The following is a 20,578-nucleotide window of genomic DNA, read 5'->3' as shown; positions in this document are numbered from 1 at the left end:
AAACAGCAAGTGAAAGTAATGAATGTAAATATACGTGAACAATGGAAAATAGTTTTATAAGTTACTTCAAATGACAGTGCACAACACAGTGTAAATAAAATAGAAATGTAAATAACGTAAATAAAATAGAGAACGTAAATAGAAATGTAAATGAGTAGTATTATAAGAATACGAGTATATACCCTAGGAGTAATGAAAGTGAAAGTTTCACTCTAGCATGTCTGAATGCTATGAGTTATGAGAGTGAAGATGAAAGTGACATTCACTCTCAATGCCAGTATACAGGACGAGAAAGTGAATGCTACGTATTTTACTGAAAGAAATTGAATCCCTACAGTGACAATAAACTAATACTACTGAAGGAAACTTATGGATAAAGACTGTAGATATATATAAGTGTTATATAGTAATAGAAATATAAAGTGTGAGGGGTTTTATGAATAATAAATGACAGTAACAAAAGCAAACTAGTGCCAGTGCGACGATCAGACGCGCTCGTAATTTCCATTGCTTTCACAGTGTTTTTTTTTTTTAGTATGGATCCCAAACTACTTGAAAATTGTAGAATAGTGTTTATAGTGTTTGTATCTGGCTGTGGTAATCATATTACGGGTTGTCGGGAAGTGTAAAGTGGAGACTTCGTTACCCTACTTCAGAGGTCTCCACAAGTCCTACGGTAACCGATTAAGGCTCAACAATCATTCCAGGAGAAAGCTGAAGGTATGTGCCATAAGCATATGTAATTTTATTTTTCTAGGACTAATAACTGATTTTTGGCAAATATTTTTTGAGAGTCTGTCGGAGCCCAAATAACCCCGCGGCACACGCAAGTAATTGGTAAACAAGCCCGCGGTGTAGGGGTTAAACACCTTGGACCACAAGGCATACAAGCACTGACCAACATATGAAACTACAGCAACTCACACAACATAATACCCAACATCTGGAAGCATGGCATTATCATCATTATCCCCCAACCCAACAAAGACCTCACGTTACTTTCCTCACACCGCCCCATCACACTCATTTGCACCCCTTCTAAAGTCACTGAACGACTGGTACTACAACTAGTCACACCTCACATTCCCCTAGCCCAATCACAACATGATTCTAGGCCACTACGCTCCACAAACACCCTTCTTACAGACCTTACACAGAGAGTTTTCAATGGCATGATATCAGTTAGGCCACCACACAGAACACTCCTAGTCACACTAGACATCAGCAAAGCTTTTGATGCCATCCCTCACCACAACCTCACAAACAAAATACTCAACACAAACATGCACAATAACACAAAAAGATGGTTCGGAAACTACTTAGCAGGCAGATGTGCACACGTAACATTTGCTGGTCAGTCCTCTAACATCAGAAACTTCTCAAATGGCGTCCCCAAAGGATCTGTTTTGTCCCCTACACTCTTTAACCTATACATGCACGACACACCCCACACACCACAGATACACATAGCTTCCTAGGCAGATGATAACACTTATATGCATGCACCAAAACGCAACCACAGCTACACACATCCTCCAACCTTATCTCAACACACTACACGAATGGTTCACCACAAACAGGCTCAAAATAGCCCCAGCCAAATCTACAATAACCCTTCTCACAAACTGGACAGCAGAACACAGTCACATCCCACACCTCACCATAAACAACACTCCCCTACCACACACACACACACACACACACACACACACACACACACACAAAATCCTTGGTGTAACATACAATACATCAATGTCATTTAAACAACACATCACAAACATTTAAAAATAACACCAAGACTCAATGGCTTGAGATCACTTGCCCATACAACATTCGAACACAACAAAGAAACCACCACCACATTATACAGTACAAACAATACAAATGTTCAGTGATAAATTATGCAAGCCCTGCCTGGGCTCCTAACCTCACCAAAACACACTACAACACTCTACAGACCATACAGAACAAGGCTTTAAAAATAATCACAGGCTGCACAGCTACTACATCCACAGACCACCTACATCAAGAAACCAAACTCCTCAAAGTCAAAGATCACCTAGACATGAGAGGCATCCAGATTCTTGCTGCAGCCTCCACAAACCCACAACATGCACTACATTACGAGTACATGGCAGCACATCCACCCACACCAAGGAACATCAAAACAACACGCAGCACACGATATCATACACAAATACTGTCATCTCTCCCTCCTCGCCCACCTCAGACCAGCTTCGAGAAGCATATCCACACTCAGATCACTCACCATTCCATTCAGTCACTTAAAGACAGCACACAGCTGCATGCACGGCCTCCTGACATCCACCCTTTGAATCCTATCTCCCTCGTGAGGACAGGGTCCACCTGGCCAGGCTGACATGTGGGCACCATCCAGCCGTCTTAAGCTATCAGATGAGGCTGGATGACTGTCGCTGATGCCTGTCCAGGATGTAACACAGCACTCCATACTGTTAAGCACATTATGGAAGACTGCACTGCACACAATCGCCTACGTCAACAACACAACATGCACTCTTTGAGAGCTCTGTGGGAAAGCCCGGTCTCAGCCGTGGCCTTCCTAAGGGACTCAGGGCTGTTCGGCCAGACTGCCTAGGGAACACCTACTACTACTACTACTACTACCCCTCACTCCCACCCCCCAACAACCCCCTACCTCCGACTTTCCAACCCCCACCCCCCCACACCCCATGCCCCCAACTCCCCTCAACAAGCCCCCAGCCCCCCACTATACCCCCCACCACCCAACCCCCTTCCCCTCCACTCCCTACCCATCACACCCCTTCCCACCCATCCCCAACCCTCCCCCACAGTGTCATCCCCCACACCCCTACCCCCCAAACCAGCCCTAATCCCACCCCCCATCCTCCACCGCCATTCAAACCCCCCACCCTCCCACCACCTCCTTCCCCCATCTCCACACCCCCACCCTCCACTCATTCATCAACTACTCGATTCCCAGTTAGTGTATACAATCCCTTCCCCCTTGGCCCCACATCAATAATTTATTGATTACCAAGACAATTTACATGTTCTGTACGTCAATTCCAGCTAGATATATTACACATATTTACCTTGAGGGATGCCCCCGTAAACTTTCACGGGGTGTTCACCAAATACTGATAGAGATTGCCATATCTGAGATCTGGTTTCGGTCTCCCGTACTTGAAACGGGTGAATTTCTCCCTACATGTGGTGTAAGCGTCCAGCCCCAAATACTTTATCTTGTTCCTGTACAGATCTTGGTGGTGTTGATTCAGATTTCTGCATAGATCAGACAGTTCAATCTCTGACAGCCCTATCTAGGCATCCATTACTGGAAGGAGTTTGCCGTCCAATATGGAGTCGTAAACAAAACCATGTGATTTCTGTGGCATCACTGGAAAAGGTCTACAGTAGGAGCTAAGAGAATTTCGCAAGGATCAGGTCTTGGACTGATTCTTTGTACTGTTCGTTATCTAGAAAACTGACTCATTTCTGAGTGGGCGAAATTTGCTGACAACACGAAAATCGGTGGATGAGTAAATACTACAAGGTACTGTGAATCGATATGAAATGACTCGGATTAATTGATAAAATCGAATTAAAAAAGGGAGATGACATGAAAGAGTAAATTAATCTGCTATGGTGATAAAAACATTAACTATAAGTACCCAGTCTTCGGTATCTTGTTGGCGAAACAACAGGACGAAAAGGATGCAGCAGTTATCAGTAACGCTCTAAAAGACTGCACTGTGTATAGCAGTGAGAAACACAACAAGTAAGACGCCCAACTTCTCTGCAGGGAACCTCAGCCACAAAACATCCGAAACAATATAAAAATTTCTTCGTCACTACATTATACCTAGCATATTGTGTACAGCACTGTGCCCCAAACCCTCTTAAGGAAAAAGACAAACCCTATATAATGCAGCAAAGAGCCATTAAAGAACTGTATCACATCTCTGCGATAATGTCCTATGAAGAATAACTGAAAATTTCTCTCTCTCTCTCTCTCTCTCTCTCTCTCTCTCTCTCTCTCTCTCTCTCTCTCTCTCTCTCAACAAAGTAGAGGCCATAAAATATAACTCATTGAGATGCTGCAAAGTCTCACAATAGATATGGTTTTAAGGCTTCAATGATACTTGAACCACTGAGGATAAGATTCTCTAAGAACGTTATCATATCTAATGTCCTCCACCTTGCTTGACCTCTTCTATCTACACTCGAAGAGACCGCAACCCCGGCCCGCATGTCATTAGCTGACACTCCCCTGCGCACTGGGCTGCAAGAAATCGTGTTACACCAGCCTGTCCAATCAGGACGACCACAGAGCAAAACACTCTTTGTAGCCAAGGGCAATCACTGTAACATATGCAGTGATGTAATCCATTTACAGTCCACTCTCCAATGGATATATCAGAACCACCGTACTGGCTGGCTTTGTGGTGGGGAGAAACCTGTAGCACAGGCTGTAAATTCACCACAAAAATTCCACACAAAGCTTTCCCTTCTAAATGCCGATTGACACAGGCATATCGAGCTCCTATCTGCTAGCACCTTCTATGCTACAAATCCCCAACAACTCGACTCTTTTCAATTAACCCTGCCAAAATAGACGTCCCCATCATTCTATAGGTTGGCACCACAAAGATTATCCCTCTCACTAGAAGGTATAGCAACGACACCGTATGACATGTATTACTATGTTCTTAGAAGCATCATTCCAAATACAGACAAATACATCACTTCCATTATGAAGCCGTTGCAATAATCACAGAGTAGAACATACACTGACGACTTGGTAGAAGCACTCTCCGGTTAGCAGACACTTTCCACTCTGGTCTTTCAAATATAATTGGAGCATTTCTCTAGCCCACGAATACAGAGAGTTATCGATCTTACACCATGAATCATTAATTGTATCAGTTCATGGTACTCTCCTTTGGTCTCTACAACTGCCCAATCACCTTTCACAATAAGGAGGCCTTACTCCACAGCCCAACCTGGAAAATTTGTCCCATCTACCCAAACAATATTATCTTCACCCGTACCTGGCAACAGCCAGCATCGTACACATGCCTTTCACCATAGTCCCTAGTCAGGACTAAAATTCAGGCCAAGAAAGTACTCACTGGTGAAGGAATTCTTCCTATATTTGGGCTTTGTTATCTTGCCCCACAGCATCAACCACACTCCATCAAAATGGCCACCATCAGGACTATACAACCACCCACAGATCTTACTAAAGATCATATCCTCCCCAGCCTGGCATTGTGATACAGATGATATATGCAAGGATTTGCCGCCTTCTCCTTCACTGTATTATCGAAATCGGAGTGTCCTGTAACTGTAACAACACTTACCAAATGCTTTTCTCTACACCCGGAATTTGCCAACCCGGATTATAACTTCCCATTCAATCATTATGTGGATGCATCAGACACTGGCTTGGGGTCTGTAATCGCCCAGCCTAACGTAACTATGAACACATCCTGCCGTATGCCAGCCGTGCACTCAAAAAGTCTCTGGTCAGTTGCAGCATTAAAAATGAAATTGCTTAGCCATGGTCACAGCCGAACACTACTTATGCTCACAATTAACTCAATGACATCATTCTCCATGTTATAGCTGGCCAACAGCCTCTGCATTGGTTTTGTCACTCGGATGTAACTGCCTCTCTCCCCATAAGATGGCACACAACTTTACAGTTCTTTCATGATTATTATACAGTTTTGCTAAATAATACTCAAATGCTAATGCCTTATCTAATATCTCAATAATCCATTTAAATGCTATGAACACTATTTATGAACCTGGGCAAACAAGAGTGTTCTTAAATTGCTTGTGCCATTTTAGATCCTTGCAACTAAGAGGCGATGGCATCAATAGCCGTAGTGGCTATATCATCCAGGGTCCACTGACAGGCTCTGAGGTATCATTCAGCTTCGGCTGAGCAATGACGTGCATCTAAGTAAAAAAGAAAAAAGAAAACAAAAAAGTTTATGCCTTTTGAGGGTCATAAAAGATGCCCAAATTTTCATCATTGTCACGTTATATTTCATAAGGAATGCACTTTGGATATGAACAGTATCAGCATCACAAGTCCTTCATGCCATATCACGATGCATCCCTGGAACAACGAGCAGTTGTGGACCTTCCATAGACATCTAAAAGGAACTAAAACCTTGCTACATTGTTCTTTTCATGATAAATTCGGTCCCCATAATTTTTCAGTCAAAGTGACAGTAACAGAGAGATGCAGATAAGCCACAGGTACGACATCAATCCCTTCATTCCCAGCTCTACCTCACCTCATCCTTCCTCTTCCAACCACATTTCGTCAGTCATAAATGACTACCCTGTACTCTTCCCACTCACAAAACTCTGTCCTCTTGCCCAGGCATCACCACTTCATATATTAGGCAGATAACCCTGTAACACCTATCGCTACATTACCACACGCACTCACTTGTAATACAATTCCAGTTACCTCCACTCATCTACTGTATGACATCTACGCCCACCACACAGACTTCCCACATACTGTACTGGATTGGCTTGGAGGGACATCTAACCACCAGACCACATTCATCTGACTTCTCTGTTCCTCAATCACTGTTTCCTGCACTTCATTTCTAGTGCCACTGAACCTCAGGAACAGCATCAATTCCATTCTTTCCTCTTGTTCCAGGTGAAGATGATCCTGGATTTGTGAGTAAGGAGTGCGAGTGAAGCGACAGCTAATTTTACCCTTGTGGAGTTATCTCTGGCTTCAAGATGTACAAGATTCTGTATGTACTGGGGGCAGTGCTGCTGGTATACCTGGGGACCTCGGCACCTTCAATAGTGTCTGAGAGCCCGGCATCCCCTTACCGAGTGCTGGTGTTAGTGCCAGTGGGCAGTCGCAGCCTGTACCACCTGTGCCGGTCACTGTCTGCAGCACTGGGCGATGCAGGACACTCTGTCACCCTTGTGTCATCCTTCCCGGCCTCCATGAAGTAAGTCGATCACTCCTTACTTCATTACTGTTGTCAGCATTCTTTATCAGTCTTTAAATTTTGATAATGGTTCAGTTGTTAACAAGTGCTTTTAAGAATTTAAAATATTTTTTCACCGAGTATTAACTACTTTTAAGAATGACTGCTCCTTCTCCAACAATGCTCTGTTTGTAGAGTTTTAATTTAGAAACTGGTAATTGGATCTGTTTCGTTTAGACAGGATATGAAAATAATTGTTTTATGAGTGACTCCTCTAACAATCTCATGCAGAATTTAAGACCTTCATGAGAAAAACCATTGGCTGTGTTCATTTCGCTCAGTGTACTGTGCTTTTGTAATTCGGCTGTATTAACTGCAACAGCATATCCCCCATTAAAAAAAAAACGAAAAAAAAAAAATCCATTTCCCTCTGTCTTGTGAGATTTTAGTGTTACCTGACAACTCATCATGCTGTGATTCGTTCCTGCTTATAATGAACACCAGATTTTATTTTAATCTTTGGCAGCATGTTATCAGTGAATAATGAATGAAACGGATTCTTTATTGTATCAGATCGTTTTATCTAAAGGAATTTCGTTATTTTCTTCACCAGACAGAGGGTACGTATACTGTTCCTTTGTGCAGAGTATGATGTCCTATCACCTCATACATTCCTTTTGTTCTTCGTCAGAAATTAACACACAGTAGAATTCAATGAATGTAAAAAAGGCGCTACATGAGAGTATTGTGATACTAACCCTAACATATGGAAGTGAAGCTTGGACCTTGTTGGAAGGACACAAGTCAAGAGTGAGAGCAGTGGAACTGAGTTATCAGAGAGGAGTACGTGGAGTTACATGGAGAGACAGACTGAATAATAAAGAAGTGAAGAAGCGTTGTAGTATGAATGTGGATGTGATAGAAAGCGTTAGGAGAAATACACTGAAGTGGTTTGGCCATGTGGAGAGGATGGAGAACGAGAGACTAACGAGGAGAGTGAATGTGAGTGAGGTGTAGGAGGGAGAGAGGGAGAGGGAGGCCGAGGATGAGATGGAGAGATGGAGTGGAGAGGTGTATGAGAGAAACAGGGTGTGAACTAAGGGGGAGGGCAGCGAAATGGCGAAGGACAGGGCGACATAGAGGCGATTTCTCTGTGGCCACCCCTTACGGGATTAAGGCGTCTGGCAATAGATAGTAGATAGATAAAATTCACCGGTGCTACAGTGGTTCAGTGGTAGCGTTTTCATCTGATGTGTGTGTGCCCTGAATCGTAATTAAAGCCCAGGCCTTGGTGGACATTTTAGTGAGTGCTGGTAGCATGCCATTTCATGTGCCTGCATATTTTTATCATAACTTTTGTTCCCTGTCGTTTCAAACCGATGACATACAGGGTGCTCCACAAATAGCGCTCCACTGAAAACTCGCTTGATTGATTGTATCTCTTATGTCTTGCGAGGACGACTCAGTCTGCTGGGTTAGGTGCGGGTGTGGCAGTGGAATTTAAGGTATAAATAAATAATGTACAGTAGACGTTGATAACGCAGGCTTTGCCGTCCTCCCAACAAACGAGAAATCACACGCTGGAGTTTTTTTGTTTTTTCCCTACCGACCATTGGGGCCGAAGCCCCTGGTCATTAAGGCAAAATATATATATATATATATATATATATATATATATATATATATATATATATATATATATATCCCATTATACATACACACCTTCATACATGCTTGCATATATACGTACAGTCAGAGAAAGTTCCGCATTACCCACTGTTCGGAGCATTGTTGGTCGACGAATAGTCACGAAGCAGCAGTCACACCCCACATGTCTGGTAACTGTGAGTGGGAGGGAGGATGGCCGGGGGTGGGAGGGTTTGGAGAGTTGCGGACGTCATAGTATCAGTACCCAATGATAATGCGTCCGACGTATTCTCAAAGTGCAAAAATACATATGTTGCTTGTATGGTATCACACTGAGTCTGTCTAAATTACTACATACCGGTATACTGTATAATACAAGTTTACTGTCAAAGGTATGTTTCTTTGCCTCCGTTTTGCAATATTCGATAGGGATAATACTTACAGAGACGGAACTTATATTTAGGACTTTCCATGTCATTCTGTTTAAAGGAAAACGAGAAGTCTGTTAGTCGCTCATATAGATTTTTTCTTTCATCATTACACGCTGCTCTAAGTTCCAAATGAATAATTTCAGAATAACACTGGAAATGTTTGCAGGTGGATGTTTATAGTGGAATGACAGAGGGTATATAATCATATATATATATATATATATATATATATATATATATATATATATATATATATATATGTATGTATATATATATATATATATATATATATATATATATATATATATATATATATATATATATATGTATGTATATATATATATATATATATATATATATATATATATATATATATATATATATATATGTTCTTAACCTGTCAGGGTGACCCGATGGCACTTTGATAGGGCAAACTGGGATGGATTTAGAAATTATCTTGCTGACATTCCATTGCAGTCCTTCTTCTCTAGTGATTCCAGTTCTACCCAGTCCCACATTTGCAAAATAATACTAGCTGGTATGGATTTCTCCATACCAAGTCAACAGTTCACTAAATGATCGAACTCTCCAAAATGGTTTGATGGCAACTGTGCCAGAGCAACAGCCCAAAAGTCATTAGCATATAACTTTTACTTAAAATCAAAAACATCTTCATCACTCTCTCAATTTAAAATTGCTAGATATCATGCAAAAGCTGTAATAAGTCTAGCTAAATCAAACTTTCCTCAAAAGAAAGCATCAAAACTACTTTACAACCCTAATGACAATAAAATAATCTGGTCAACTCTTAATTCTTTCAATAATAACTTTAACAAGTCATCATCCATTCATCGCTAAAATCTTCAGATGGCAACATTACAAATGACCCGTGTGGGAAAGCAGATATTTTTGCCAGAACATTTGCCAGAAATTCTACCATACAGGATGCCAGCCAGAACGTCCCAGTACCAGAACTTGACTCTCCCGAAATTGTTCCACTTAAAATACAGACAAGATACGTAAAATCCATCCTAGACATTTTACCTACCAACAAATCTCCAGTCCCAGATGGAATTCCACAAATTGTTTTGAAAAAATGTTCCCTTGAACTTGCCTCTGTTCTAGCTAAATTATTCAGATTATGCATAAGTACTTCTTCATTCCCAAATTCATGGAAAGAAGCCAATATCCACCCAATTCCGAAGAAAGGAAGTTCCTCTGACACCTCTGATTACAGACCAATAGATGTCACATCATCTCTTGGTAAGGTATTTGAAACTTTAATTAATAAGCACATTGTTAAACATCTTGAATCGAATAACTTAATTAGTGATAAACAATATGGTTTTTGCCACGAGAGATCCACCATTGACATAATCTCCTAACTCATACCATTCATCAATCAATAGACCTACATGGAGAAACTCATGCAGTAGCCCTTGATATTTCTAAAGCTTTCGACAGAGTATGGCACCATTCCCTGCTGTCCAAACTCCCTTGCTATGGACTAACGTCTTCTGTTCCTTTGATTTCCTCATATCTCAGTGACAGGAAAATAAGAGTAAAAGTAGATAATGTATGTTCCAATTTCCATTCAATTAACGCCGGCGTGCCGCAGGGATCAGTTCTGGTGCCGACTCTGTTCCTGATTCATATTAATGATCTATTATCTGTCACCCACAATCCTATCCATTCATATGCAGATGACTCAACACTACATAGTTTATTCACATTCAGACACCCATTTACAAAGTCTAGTATCTCTACCTCTCAACTCAGTACAGCCATCTCCATAAATCAAGATCTATCTACGATCAGTGAATGGGGACAAAACAACCTTGTCTCATTTAATGCTAGTAAAACTAAACATATACAATTTACTAATAGACAGATATTGCCAAATTCATATATTACCTTCAGTGCTAGTAATATTTCCATCCCCAAAAATATTGAAATTCTTGGCATCTCACTTAACAATGCCCTCAGCTGGACCTCTCATATTAGATTACTTGCTAAAACCGTCTTAAAGAAACTTGGATTATTGTACAGAGTCCGTAACTTCTTCACTGACGAGCAGTTAGCTATAATTTATAAGGGTCATGTCCGCTCTCAGCTTGAATATTGTTCACCCTTGAGGAATGAATGTGGAGAGGTTGCATTAAAACAACTGGACAAAATTCAGAACAAAGCTATAAGAAATATTAATAACCCTGCCATTACAAATCAACTACCTCCCCTACAAGTAAGAAGGAATGTTGCCTCTCTTGCATTATTTTATAGATATTTTTATGGCAAATGCTCAGACGAAGTTGCGTCCATGGTGCCACCTCTCCATGCCTTCCCTCGTGCTACACGGGCATCTTGTAGCGCTCATGACTGGATTGTCACTCAGCCACATTGCAGAACATCTGCCTACTTGATTTCTTTCATTCCCCGAACTGCATCTCTCCGGAACTCGCTTCTCCAGGGTTGTTTCCCTCCAAACTTCAACCCAAAGCTGTTCAAGTTTAACTATTACAGATATTTTATGAACAGAGGACACCAATAATCTGGTGTATGGATTTTTTTTTTCCTTCCTCTGTTCTGTTATTTAATACATATACATATATATATATAAATATATATATAAATATATATATAAATATATATATATATATATATATATATATATATATATAGAGAGAGAGAGATATATATAGAGAGAGAGAGAGAGAGAGAGAGAGAGAGAGAGAGAGAGAGGCTTTGCTTTCGAGTCCACAAAATATAAATATGTTGTATCGTTACGAATATCTCCTGGGGAAACGTCTCATGTTAAAGTAGAAAGGGAATGAGGGCATTCAAACCTCTCTCTGAACTCAGCAAACTTCCACAGCTTTCCTGACAACATTGTCTCTACAGACATCTCAGTAATTATTAAAATAAAATGTTAGCATCATATTATCATCTATCCTTACTAAATTAACTTAACCCCTTAACCGCGGGGCATTACTTTTGTGATGCTCGGGAGCAAGGGATCATACCGGGGCATCACTTTTGTGATTCTGTGTTATTTTGAATTCACCCGGGCTTTCAAATGGTGGCTTGTATCATCTATCAGTACCACCAGTGTCCAGCTATACTCAGTTCTGCTAATGTCATCTGTACTCCCATCCACTTGTTGACAATTTAGTCATTTTTCCCCTGTCCTTAACTCCCCTCCTTATCTCCCCTCCATTACCCTCTCCTCCCACCTGCCCAGCTGCGCTGCACTACACAAATTCTGGAAGGATTTTTCCACTCATTTTATCCATTGAAATGTGCCCTATGTCCTATTCTTATACATAATAATATACAAAAGAAAGAGAAAAGGTAATTGATACTGCCATACATCTGGAATGGACTAAATATCACCTGGTAACACGCCACGTGCACTCGTTGGCTAATTTTCCCTGTTTGTTTACCCTTGAAATATGCCGTATGACCTGTTCTCATAACAAAAATATATATAAGAAAGGAAGGGAGAAGCCTAAGTGATATTTACATTTACCTGGAACTACCTAATTTATTATGTATTGTCTAGATTTCCTGCCAATCATTTCATAGCATATAACTTGGCAGTTGTCACCATGCTGACATTGTCAACCCTTCCCTGCCCCTATGCCACATCATTCAGTTTACTGTTGTCTTTCAATGTGAAACCACGTCCGATTCGCACCTGTCCTTAGCCCTCTGCAAAGGGCCCTATGACCTCTACCCCTACTAAACCTCATGTGGGAAGGGGTAAAAGGCTAAGCGACTCTGCTGTGGAAAGTGAACTGGCTAATATCAATGATAATGATGGACAGTGACTACGATCTTTCTGGTGACTCTAAAACAGTGCAAGTGGAAATGTTAATAATATGTAAATAATATGTAAATAGCAAGTGAAAGCAATGGATGTAAATATGACTGAACAGTGGAAAATAGTTTTGTAAGTCACTGCAAGTGACAGTGCATAACATAGTGTAAATAAAATAGAAATGTAAATATTGAAAATACATTACGTACCTTACTGAACGAGAAAGTGAATGCATGGAGTGAAAATAAGCTACTATTACTGAAGGAAATTTATGGATAAATACTGTAGATATATATAAGTGTAATAAAGTAAAAGGAATATAAAGTGTGAGTGTGTTTATGAATAATAAATGACAATACCAGCGGGGAATGAGCACGGGTGGGAAGCTTGTATGCGCTCGTAATTTACATTGCTTTCACAGTGTTTTTTTTTTTTGGAGTATGGATTCCAAATTACTTGATAATCATAGAACAGTGTTTCTAATGATAATATCAGGCTGTGGTAATCATATTACGGGGTGTCGGGAAGTGTAAAGTGGAGACTTCGTTACCCAACTTTAGAAGTCTCCATAAGTCCTACGGTTGTCGACGAAGGCTCAACAAACATCCCAGGAGAAAGCTGAATGTATGTGCCATAATCATATCTAATTATAATACTCTAGGTTTAATTATTGATTTTTGGCAAATATTTTTAAAAAGTCAGTCGAAGCACGAATATCCCTGTGGGACACGCAAGGAGCGGCTCCAACATCCCCACGGTATAGGGGTTAAACACATCATCCAAGTCATACATTGCAGACTTACACGTAATTGCCAACCTATCACCAAACCCTCCTCTGACCCCAATCCCCCGCCTCCCACTCCTTCACATTCACAGTTACCAGGCACATGAGGTCCGGCTGCCGCTTCACATTCTCCCGTGCTTCGAGAGGTGGGTAATACGGAACTTTCCCTGACTGTATATATATATATATATATATATATATATATATATATAAACCCCGACCAAGAGAACATCATCAACTGCAGATATGTAATGTCTTTCTACATTACATACCTGCACTCATCACCTGCTGACTGTCGGTCGAGGCACAAACTAATATAGGGAACATCAATATATGAGAGAGAACCAGAGGGGTCAATTATTTCATATATGTCAGCTGTCGACCTTAACTGACTTATACAAGATGATGGAATTCCTTTATCTATGTACAGGAAGTGAAGTTCCTCAGCCAACACAATACCATCAACTGAAAATGCCATATATATATATATATATATATATATATATACCATTTTATATTGCGCACTTGCATTCGCCATCTGGCAACTGTCAGTTGAGGAACGTTGTTTAATGTAGGGGACATCAATATTAGTAATAGATCAGTCAGATGCAGGAACTATTTCAAATACTTCAACTGTCAACCCTAATTAATGATACTGTACAATATATACATATTTACAGTCGATTTAAACCATAACCACACATTAAGAAAGTCACATCACTCTGATCAATCCTTTCTCAAGAAAGCCATCAATTTATCAGTCATAACAATATCCCAATCACCAACGATGGTGGAAAGGGTCAAGGAGACTTCTGCTGCGCTGTAGTATTATATAAGTCAAGCACTTTCACGAATAAATCTCCAACAGTGCAGAATGATAATGGTAGATAACACCGTACCACGGCTGTCACAGTGCAATGGAAATCGTCTTTCAATATATGGTTTCAGATGAGTCAAAAGCGTGCAATTTAGTTTTAATACGTGCCAACATTCTTCTAGGAACTGGGACGGTTGGCAGTATCCCAGTCGCCCAGAAATGACTTACACGTTGCAATATTAAGTTTGGCCCACTGACTCTGCGTCAGAAAATTTACTGACTTCTTTCCGAGAGAAAGACCCAACCGTAGATCACGAGGAACGTCCCAAGTCTCCTCAAGCTCTAAAGCCGACTTTGCAAGTAAGTCAGCCTGCTCATTGCTGTAGATACCACGCTGACTGGGCACCCAGATCAGTGTGGACTTGCTGCACGCATGCAGATTATTAACAATGCTGCCCTGGATCCAATGAAAATCCGTGGTGCATGAAACAAGTGTCTGATGGGCTGATTTTTAATATGAGAAGATTACAAACGAATCATGTCGAGAATGTAAAGCATAGGCTATGGCTCTGTCAATCACAAAAAGTTCGAAGGAAAACACAGATGTATGAATCGGCAACCGATACCTGATGGCACATTCAGTCGACCATACACTAGCACGCACACATTCACTCGACTTGAAGCCAACGGTGTACAATTGCTGGGACTTAAAATAATGCATGATGATGTTATGAAACAAGGGGCGGACCTCTGCCTCCGGCGAATTGGCCTTCGATACTAGAAGCATGAGACATCAACAGTGAAGTTGGGTGGCTCCAAGGCACTATAGTTTTATTCACCAACTTATCACAGTCACTGAGATCCATACCAAGCTCCTGAGCCAGTAAGTGGAGGTGAGCGGCAAGTGGCCGACGAACCCCCCCACATGGGATGGTGGTTTTGACGTAGAGGAGAACAAGCCACAATGCTGATATTAATTTGTTCAGAATGTCCTGACACTCTGGGACAGCAGTAGGTGATCACTGCATATACACGGAGGGGAGGTACATTCGTCTCCACTCCTATACAAGCTACACAAGTACACCTCCAGGCTCCAAGACACATTTGCAAACATTTATTCTGTAACACATCCAGCCTTCTCAGTGTGGCATCAGATGTCGAACCATATGCTTGTGTACCATAGTCTAGCTTAGATCTATTAAGGGACTTATACAACATTAATAAAGATTTTCTGTCGGCACCCCAAGTAGTACCTGCTAGGTACTTGACTTTTAATTGTTTGTCACAGCGAGCAAGCAAATAATTAATGTGAAGTTTAAAATTCAATCTGCAATCAGAATTTTGAAAAGGTACTGCCTGATTATCCAAAGTTAAATGGAAATTAGGAACGTTACGATTAGTGAAAACGACAGTGGCACGCTTAGGGATGGAAAACTTAAATTCGCAGCAAGGCACATTGGTGGACAGAATCAAGGCCTGCTTGAATCCGCCCAGCTGAAAATTGTGCATTAAGAGAAGGTGCTATATTGCACAATCGTCAGCACAGAGTGATTATTTGAGATTCCTCGGGATGGGAGCTGACAACAGAATATCATTGATCATAATACTAAACAAAGTGGGACTAAGCACTCTTCCCTGAGGCACTCCGCTTTCTTGGATGAATATATCTGATGTTACGTTATGGGGCATTTTAAGAGAAAGTTTAGTTCATTAAGAAATTTGAAATGAAAATAGGCAGATTACCTCTTAAGCCATAAGCACAGAGCTTCATTAGTATACCACGTTGCCACGTCATGTCGTAGGCTTTATGAATGTCCAAGAACACCCCTATCATGAATTCTTTATTGGCAAATGCCTCCGAAATGCAGTGCTTCGAATTCATTAAATGATCTAGTGAACTCCTGTATTTACAGAAGCCACACTGTTGATCATTTAACAAATTCTTCTACTCTAAAACAAAAGAAGCCTATTATAAACCATTCGTTCCATGATCTTACTTAGACAAGAAGTCAACACAATAGGACGAAATGATGTGAGATTCATAAGATGACCAATCTCTTTGGGTATCAGTACGATATGCTCAAAGTGTCATGAGTTTGGGAACATTCGGTACACCCAAAGCTCATTGTACAGTGCTAACAGCTTAATCAGCTTGCTGTGATTAAGATGCTGAATCATACTGTATGTGATTATGTCTGGTCCAAGACTAGTGTCTTTACAGGATTTAAGGGCAAGGTGCAGTTCATCTAGTGTAAACTCTTGGTTGTATGGGGAGTCTATGTGTTCTGTGGCAAAGTCAAATATTTGTAGCTCAGCCGTGCATTTATGATGTTGGAAACGCTGGTCGTAATTGGCTGAATCACTTATTTGAGAAAAATTCCTGGCGAGGATGTTAGCTACGTCCACGAGATCGTCACAGATGGTGTTGTTCACCTGCAAGGTGATATTTTAACAGTGGGCCAGACTTTACTGATTGGAGTAGAACGATTTACCATGGACACAAAAGACCGCCAGGAGTCAAGTTTGGCCCTTCTGATTTTCTCCTTGTCTCAGCCCATGCCTGTTTGTAAGCAATAAAGTTTTCCTCAGTAGACTGACTATCAAAAATCCTGTATCTCATACTGCATTCCCTTAATGCTTGTTGGCAGTCCGGCATCCACCAATGAGCTCTATGCTTTGCACAAACTGTAGAAATCTTGGGAATAGCAGCTTCAGCAGTGTGTAATAAGGAAGTGGTTAGATTTTTTACTTTTACATTTATGGTCTCCCCAGATATATCTAAATTGGCGATCCTTGAGAAGGATCCCCAGTCTACTTTCTTATAGTTAAATTTTGGAGATGGAGGATCCGAAACAATGTCGCATGTATAAGAAAGACAGATGGTTAAATGATCACTTCCCAAGAAGTCATCATAAGGGTCCCACAAAAAATCTTGACGTATACTTGGGGAGGTCAGAGACAAGTCAATAGCCGAAAAGTTACCAATGTGATCATCTACATGGGTCGCTCTACCATCTTTCAGAAGACAGAGATTGGACTGCAGTATTAGGTCGACTAGCCTACTTACTGCCTATGACCATCAATCCCCAAGCTACCCGAGTGATAGTGATGGGCGTTGAAGTCCCCCAACACTAACTTATTCCCCGGAAGTTGTTCAAATAGTTAATTCAAAGCATCGGTATCAATGGGGCCATGTGGTGGACAGCAGAGAGAGCAAACAGACAGATACATGTTATTAAATTTTACTCTGCATGCAACAGCTTCCAGCGTAGAATTTAGAACCATTTCTGTTTGAGGGTGTGAACTGTGTATGTACATGGCAACTCCCTGACCATCGTATCTTCTATACGAGAGGCAGTGTTTGAACTGTGGAGGATCAAGGTTATCCACCAAGCGCATCTCCTGTGAACAACGTCTGGCCTGTGATAGACAGCAAAATTACTATATTGTGTAATTCCCAAGAGCCCAACAATTCAACTATAACACAATGAATGCAATGGTTTAAGATTTATGAGGTAGCCAGTGTGCTTAGTTTTTATATGCGCCTCCACGGCCAGGCGAGTGTCTACCGTGGGACCTTTCCCGGTGCTCACTAACAGAAACCTCCATTAAATCATCAATTACTAGGCTAACAGACTCTCCCGAAGAAGAGGTAACTCTTCTCTCACTCGCTGGATGAGGAGCAGGAAGTAAATGAGGACGAGGCTCGGTAAGGGTGGTGAAGTTATTCTCATCAGACTTGTGAGACTTAGGTTTAGGCTTCACTAACTGAGAGGCAGCAGCAGCCTGCGAGTATGTAGAAGCTTTAGGGATGTCAGTTAGAGAGCTGGAGCGTACAGGAGGCCGAGATGCAGAGGTAGGGTTAGTGGCACAAGGAACAGGGGCAGGATCAATCTGTGTCTCGACAGAGCACTTCACAGGATGGGACATCTCCGCTGACACATAGGACCTATTCTGTTTGGGAGCTGCATGCAACTCCTTTACCTTTTTCCTAGCTTCATAGTAAGAGATGCTCTCAGTTACCTTCACCGCACAGACCTCTTTCTCCTCCTTCTACTTGGGACAATCTCTTGAGGATGTGGTCAGAGCACTCTTGCAGTGAAGCAGCTGACAGTCACTGATGTGCAGTGTTCAGCATCATTACCCTGCATTACACACTTGCCACAGACTGATTGGGAAGCCTGACAAGTCTTCTCATTATGTCCATATAACTGACGTCAAAAACAACGAAGTAGGTTAGGGATGTATGCCCTTACATTAACAATTTCTTACCCCACTTTGACATGAGCTGGGAGAGCTACTTTACCAAAAGTCAAAATAATGGTGACCATTTTTGTCATCTTGCCCCTCGAAAATCTCGTAATAAAACGGGTGTCAATTACGTCCTCCTGAGCAAGTTCACATATGATCTCGACCTCCTTCATAACCATGAGGTCCCTGCAAGTGATGACACCCTTGCAGGAATTTATGGCTTGCAACATCATAACAGTGAAACTTACAGTTTCATCAAGTCTTGAACCTGGGAAGAGTTGACAGTTTTTACTAGGAGATCTCTGTTTACAATTTTTTTTTTAACTTGATCCACCTCCCCAGCCCAGCCATTATTTGCTTTCTTGATAATAAAAGGACTGAGACTGCCCAAGGGAGTGGAACCGACAGCATGAATGGTAACAAATTGGCCATTATTGACACTGATGTCAAGATGGGTATGAGTCTGGGGCCGTTCAGGCTAGGGGCAGTCAGTCCATCTGTCTCTCAGGGGTTCATCAGGACCACTTTCCACCCTGAAAGAGGGGGGGAAATGGTAGGGGCGTCTGCCATAATAACCACTTCCCCCTAACAGAGGAAGTGGGAAAGAGAAAAAACGAGGGACAAAACAACCCAGGGCAACATACCTAGAGCCTAAGATTGCCTTCTCAAACCACTCTCAGGAGGCCACGTCCATGTTAATTCACATCCCAAAGCGATCAGTGGGGGGACCCTCCAGAAAAGAGTAAGCAAAGGCAAGCTCAGTATAAAGGAACAGACACATACTGTTCCAAACTAACAGGGAAGGGAGGTAACCGAGTACTACCTAAGCCAAGACGTCACCAGAAGGGAAAAAAAAAAAAAAAAAAATATTGCCGGTGGGGTAGCCTACAAGCTAGAGGAGAACTCAGAACATGTGTCTGCTCTCTCTACAACCATGCATAAAAGTCAACATGCCGGATTTTTTGGGGGAGGGCTTTACGGCCATCGCCCTCTGTGTGAGGCATTAGGCCAAACTAGATGGAGGAAATCAACTTGTCATCACCGCACCACCACTGCACATAATGGCCATTCTAAGTGGGCCAGACGTGGAGGTAACACATGATAAAAGGGTCGAAGATCGGCTAGATGCACCTCCATCCCCGCTGACAAATAACGCTGGTTGGATCACTTCACCCTGGTCAGCAGCTCGGAGCAGGTTGTAGAGTTGGAGTAGATCGTAGCTCCAAGCTGGTATGATTAAGTGTGGGCACTGAGGATCAGGAAGTGTCGGTAGGAGGATACGTCTAGCCGATCCTTGTGGTTTGTGATGGGAGGGAGAAACAAATTGCCCTCCACTACTGGAGGAGGGGAGGACTCATTGACCTCTTCGGCCAAGGAGCCGGTTGACGCATCCTCAGCCATAGAGGCAGTGTCAGAAGAGTCCTGCCCCTCCTCAGTCTCTGATGGTGGATGGTGAACTTCTGCCATGGTCTGTACCGTGTTCATTTCCAAAACCGGGTCGGTGATTGCAGTCGCAGTCTTCCTGTTGAGTGGGGTCTCCAGCTGCAGCCTCTTCCACGGTGTTGTGTGGGAGGTGGTAGGCTGCAGAGGCTGGGCCCGATGTCTCCCTTGGTGAGGAGCAGCATATACATTGTGGGCAAAGCACCCGGGGATTTTAAGGTGAGGCAGCCCATTCTCCTCAAAGATTTTTGGGAGGAGAACACCCAAAACTCCCTTATTACCTTCACAAAAAGCCTTCACCATCACAACACACATTCCAGCAATGGTGCTTACCTCACCAGAACTCGTAGGATCCCTGGCCTGGCATCCCCGGGCCGTGAGTCGTTGCTGTGCATGGGCGGAATCCTGCAT

General features: G+C 42.0%; 1 protein-coding gene across 1 annotated transcript in view; it reads left to right on the top strand.

Moving 5' to 3' along the window:
• The first annotated feature begins 6,981 nt into the window (after positions 1-6,981).
• Positions 6,982-20,578, top strand: part of LOC145415398 (UDP-glucosyltransferase 2-like) — a 137,021-nt gene continuing 123,424 nt past the window's right edge. Inside the window, exon 1 of the mRNA XM_080284682.1 lies at positions 6,982-7,001. Coding sequence (XP_080140808.1) covers positions 6,997-7,001 — 5 coding nt within the window. The 5' untranslated portion in view covers positions 6,982-6,996. The remainder of the gene's footprint in view (positions 7,002-20,578) is intronic.

Source organism: Coenobita brevimanus, chromosome 102 (genome assembly GCF_032717465.1).
Source record: "Coenobita brevimanus isolate Jiangsu-jjx chromosome 102, ASM3271746v2, whole genome shotgun sequence".
NCBI lineage: Eukaryota > Metazoa > Arthropoda > Malacostraca > Decapoda > Coenobitidae > Coenobita > Coenobita brevimanus.
The sequence above is the reverse complement of the archived record's forward strand: the minus strand, read 5'-3'. Positions and strand labels throughout refer to the sequence as shown.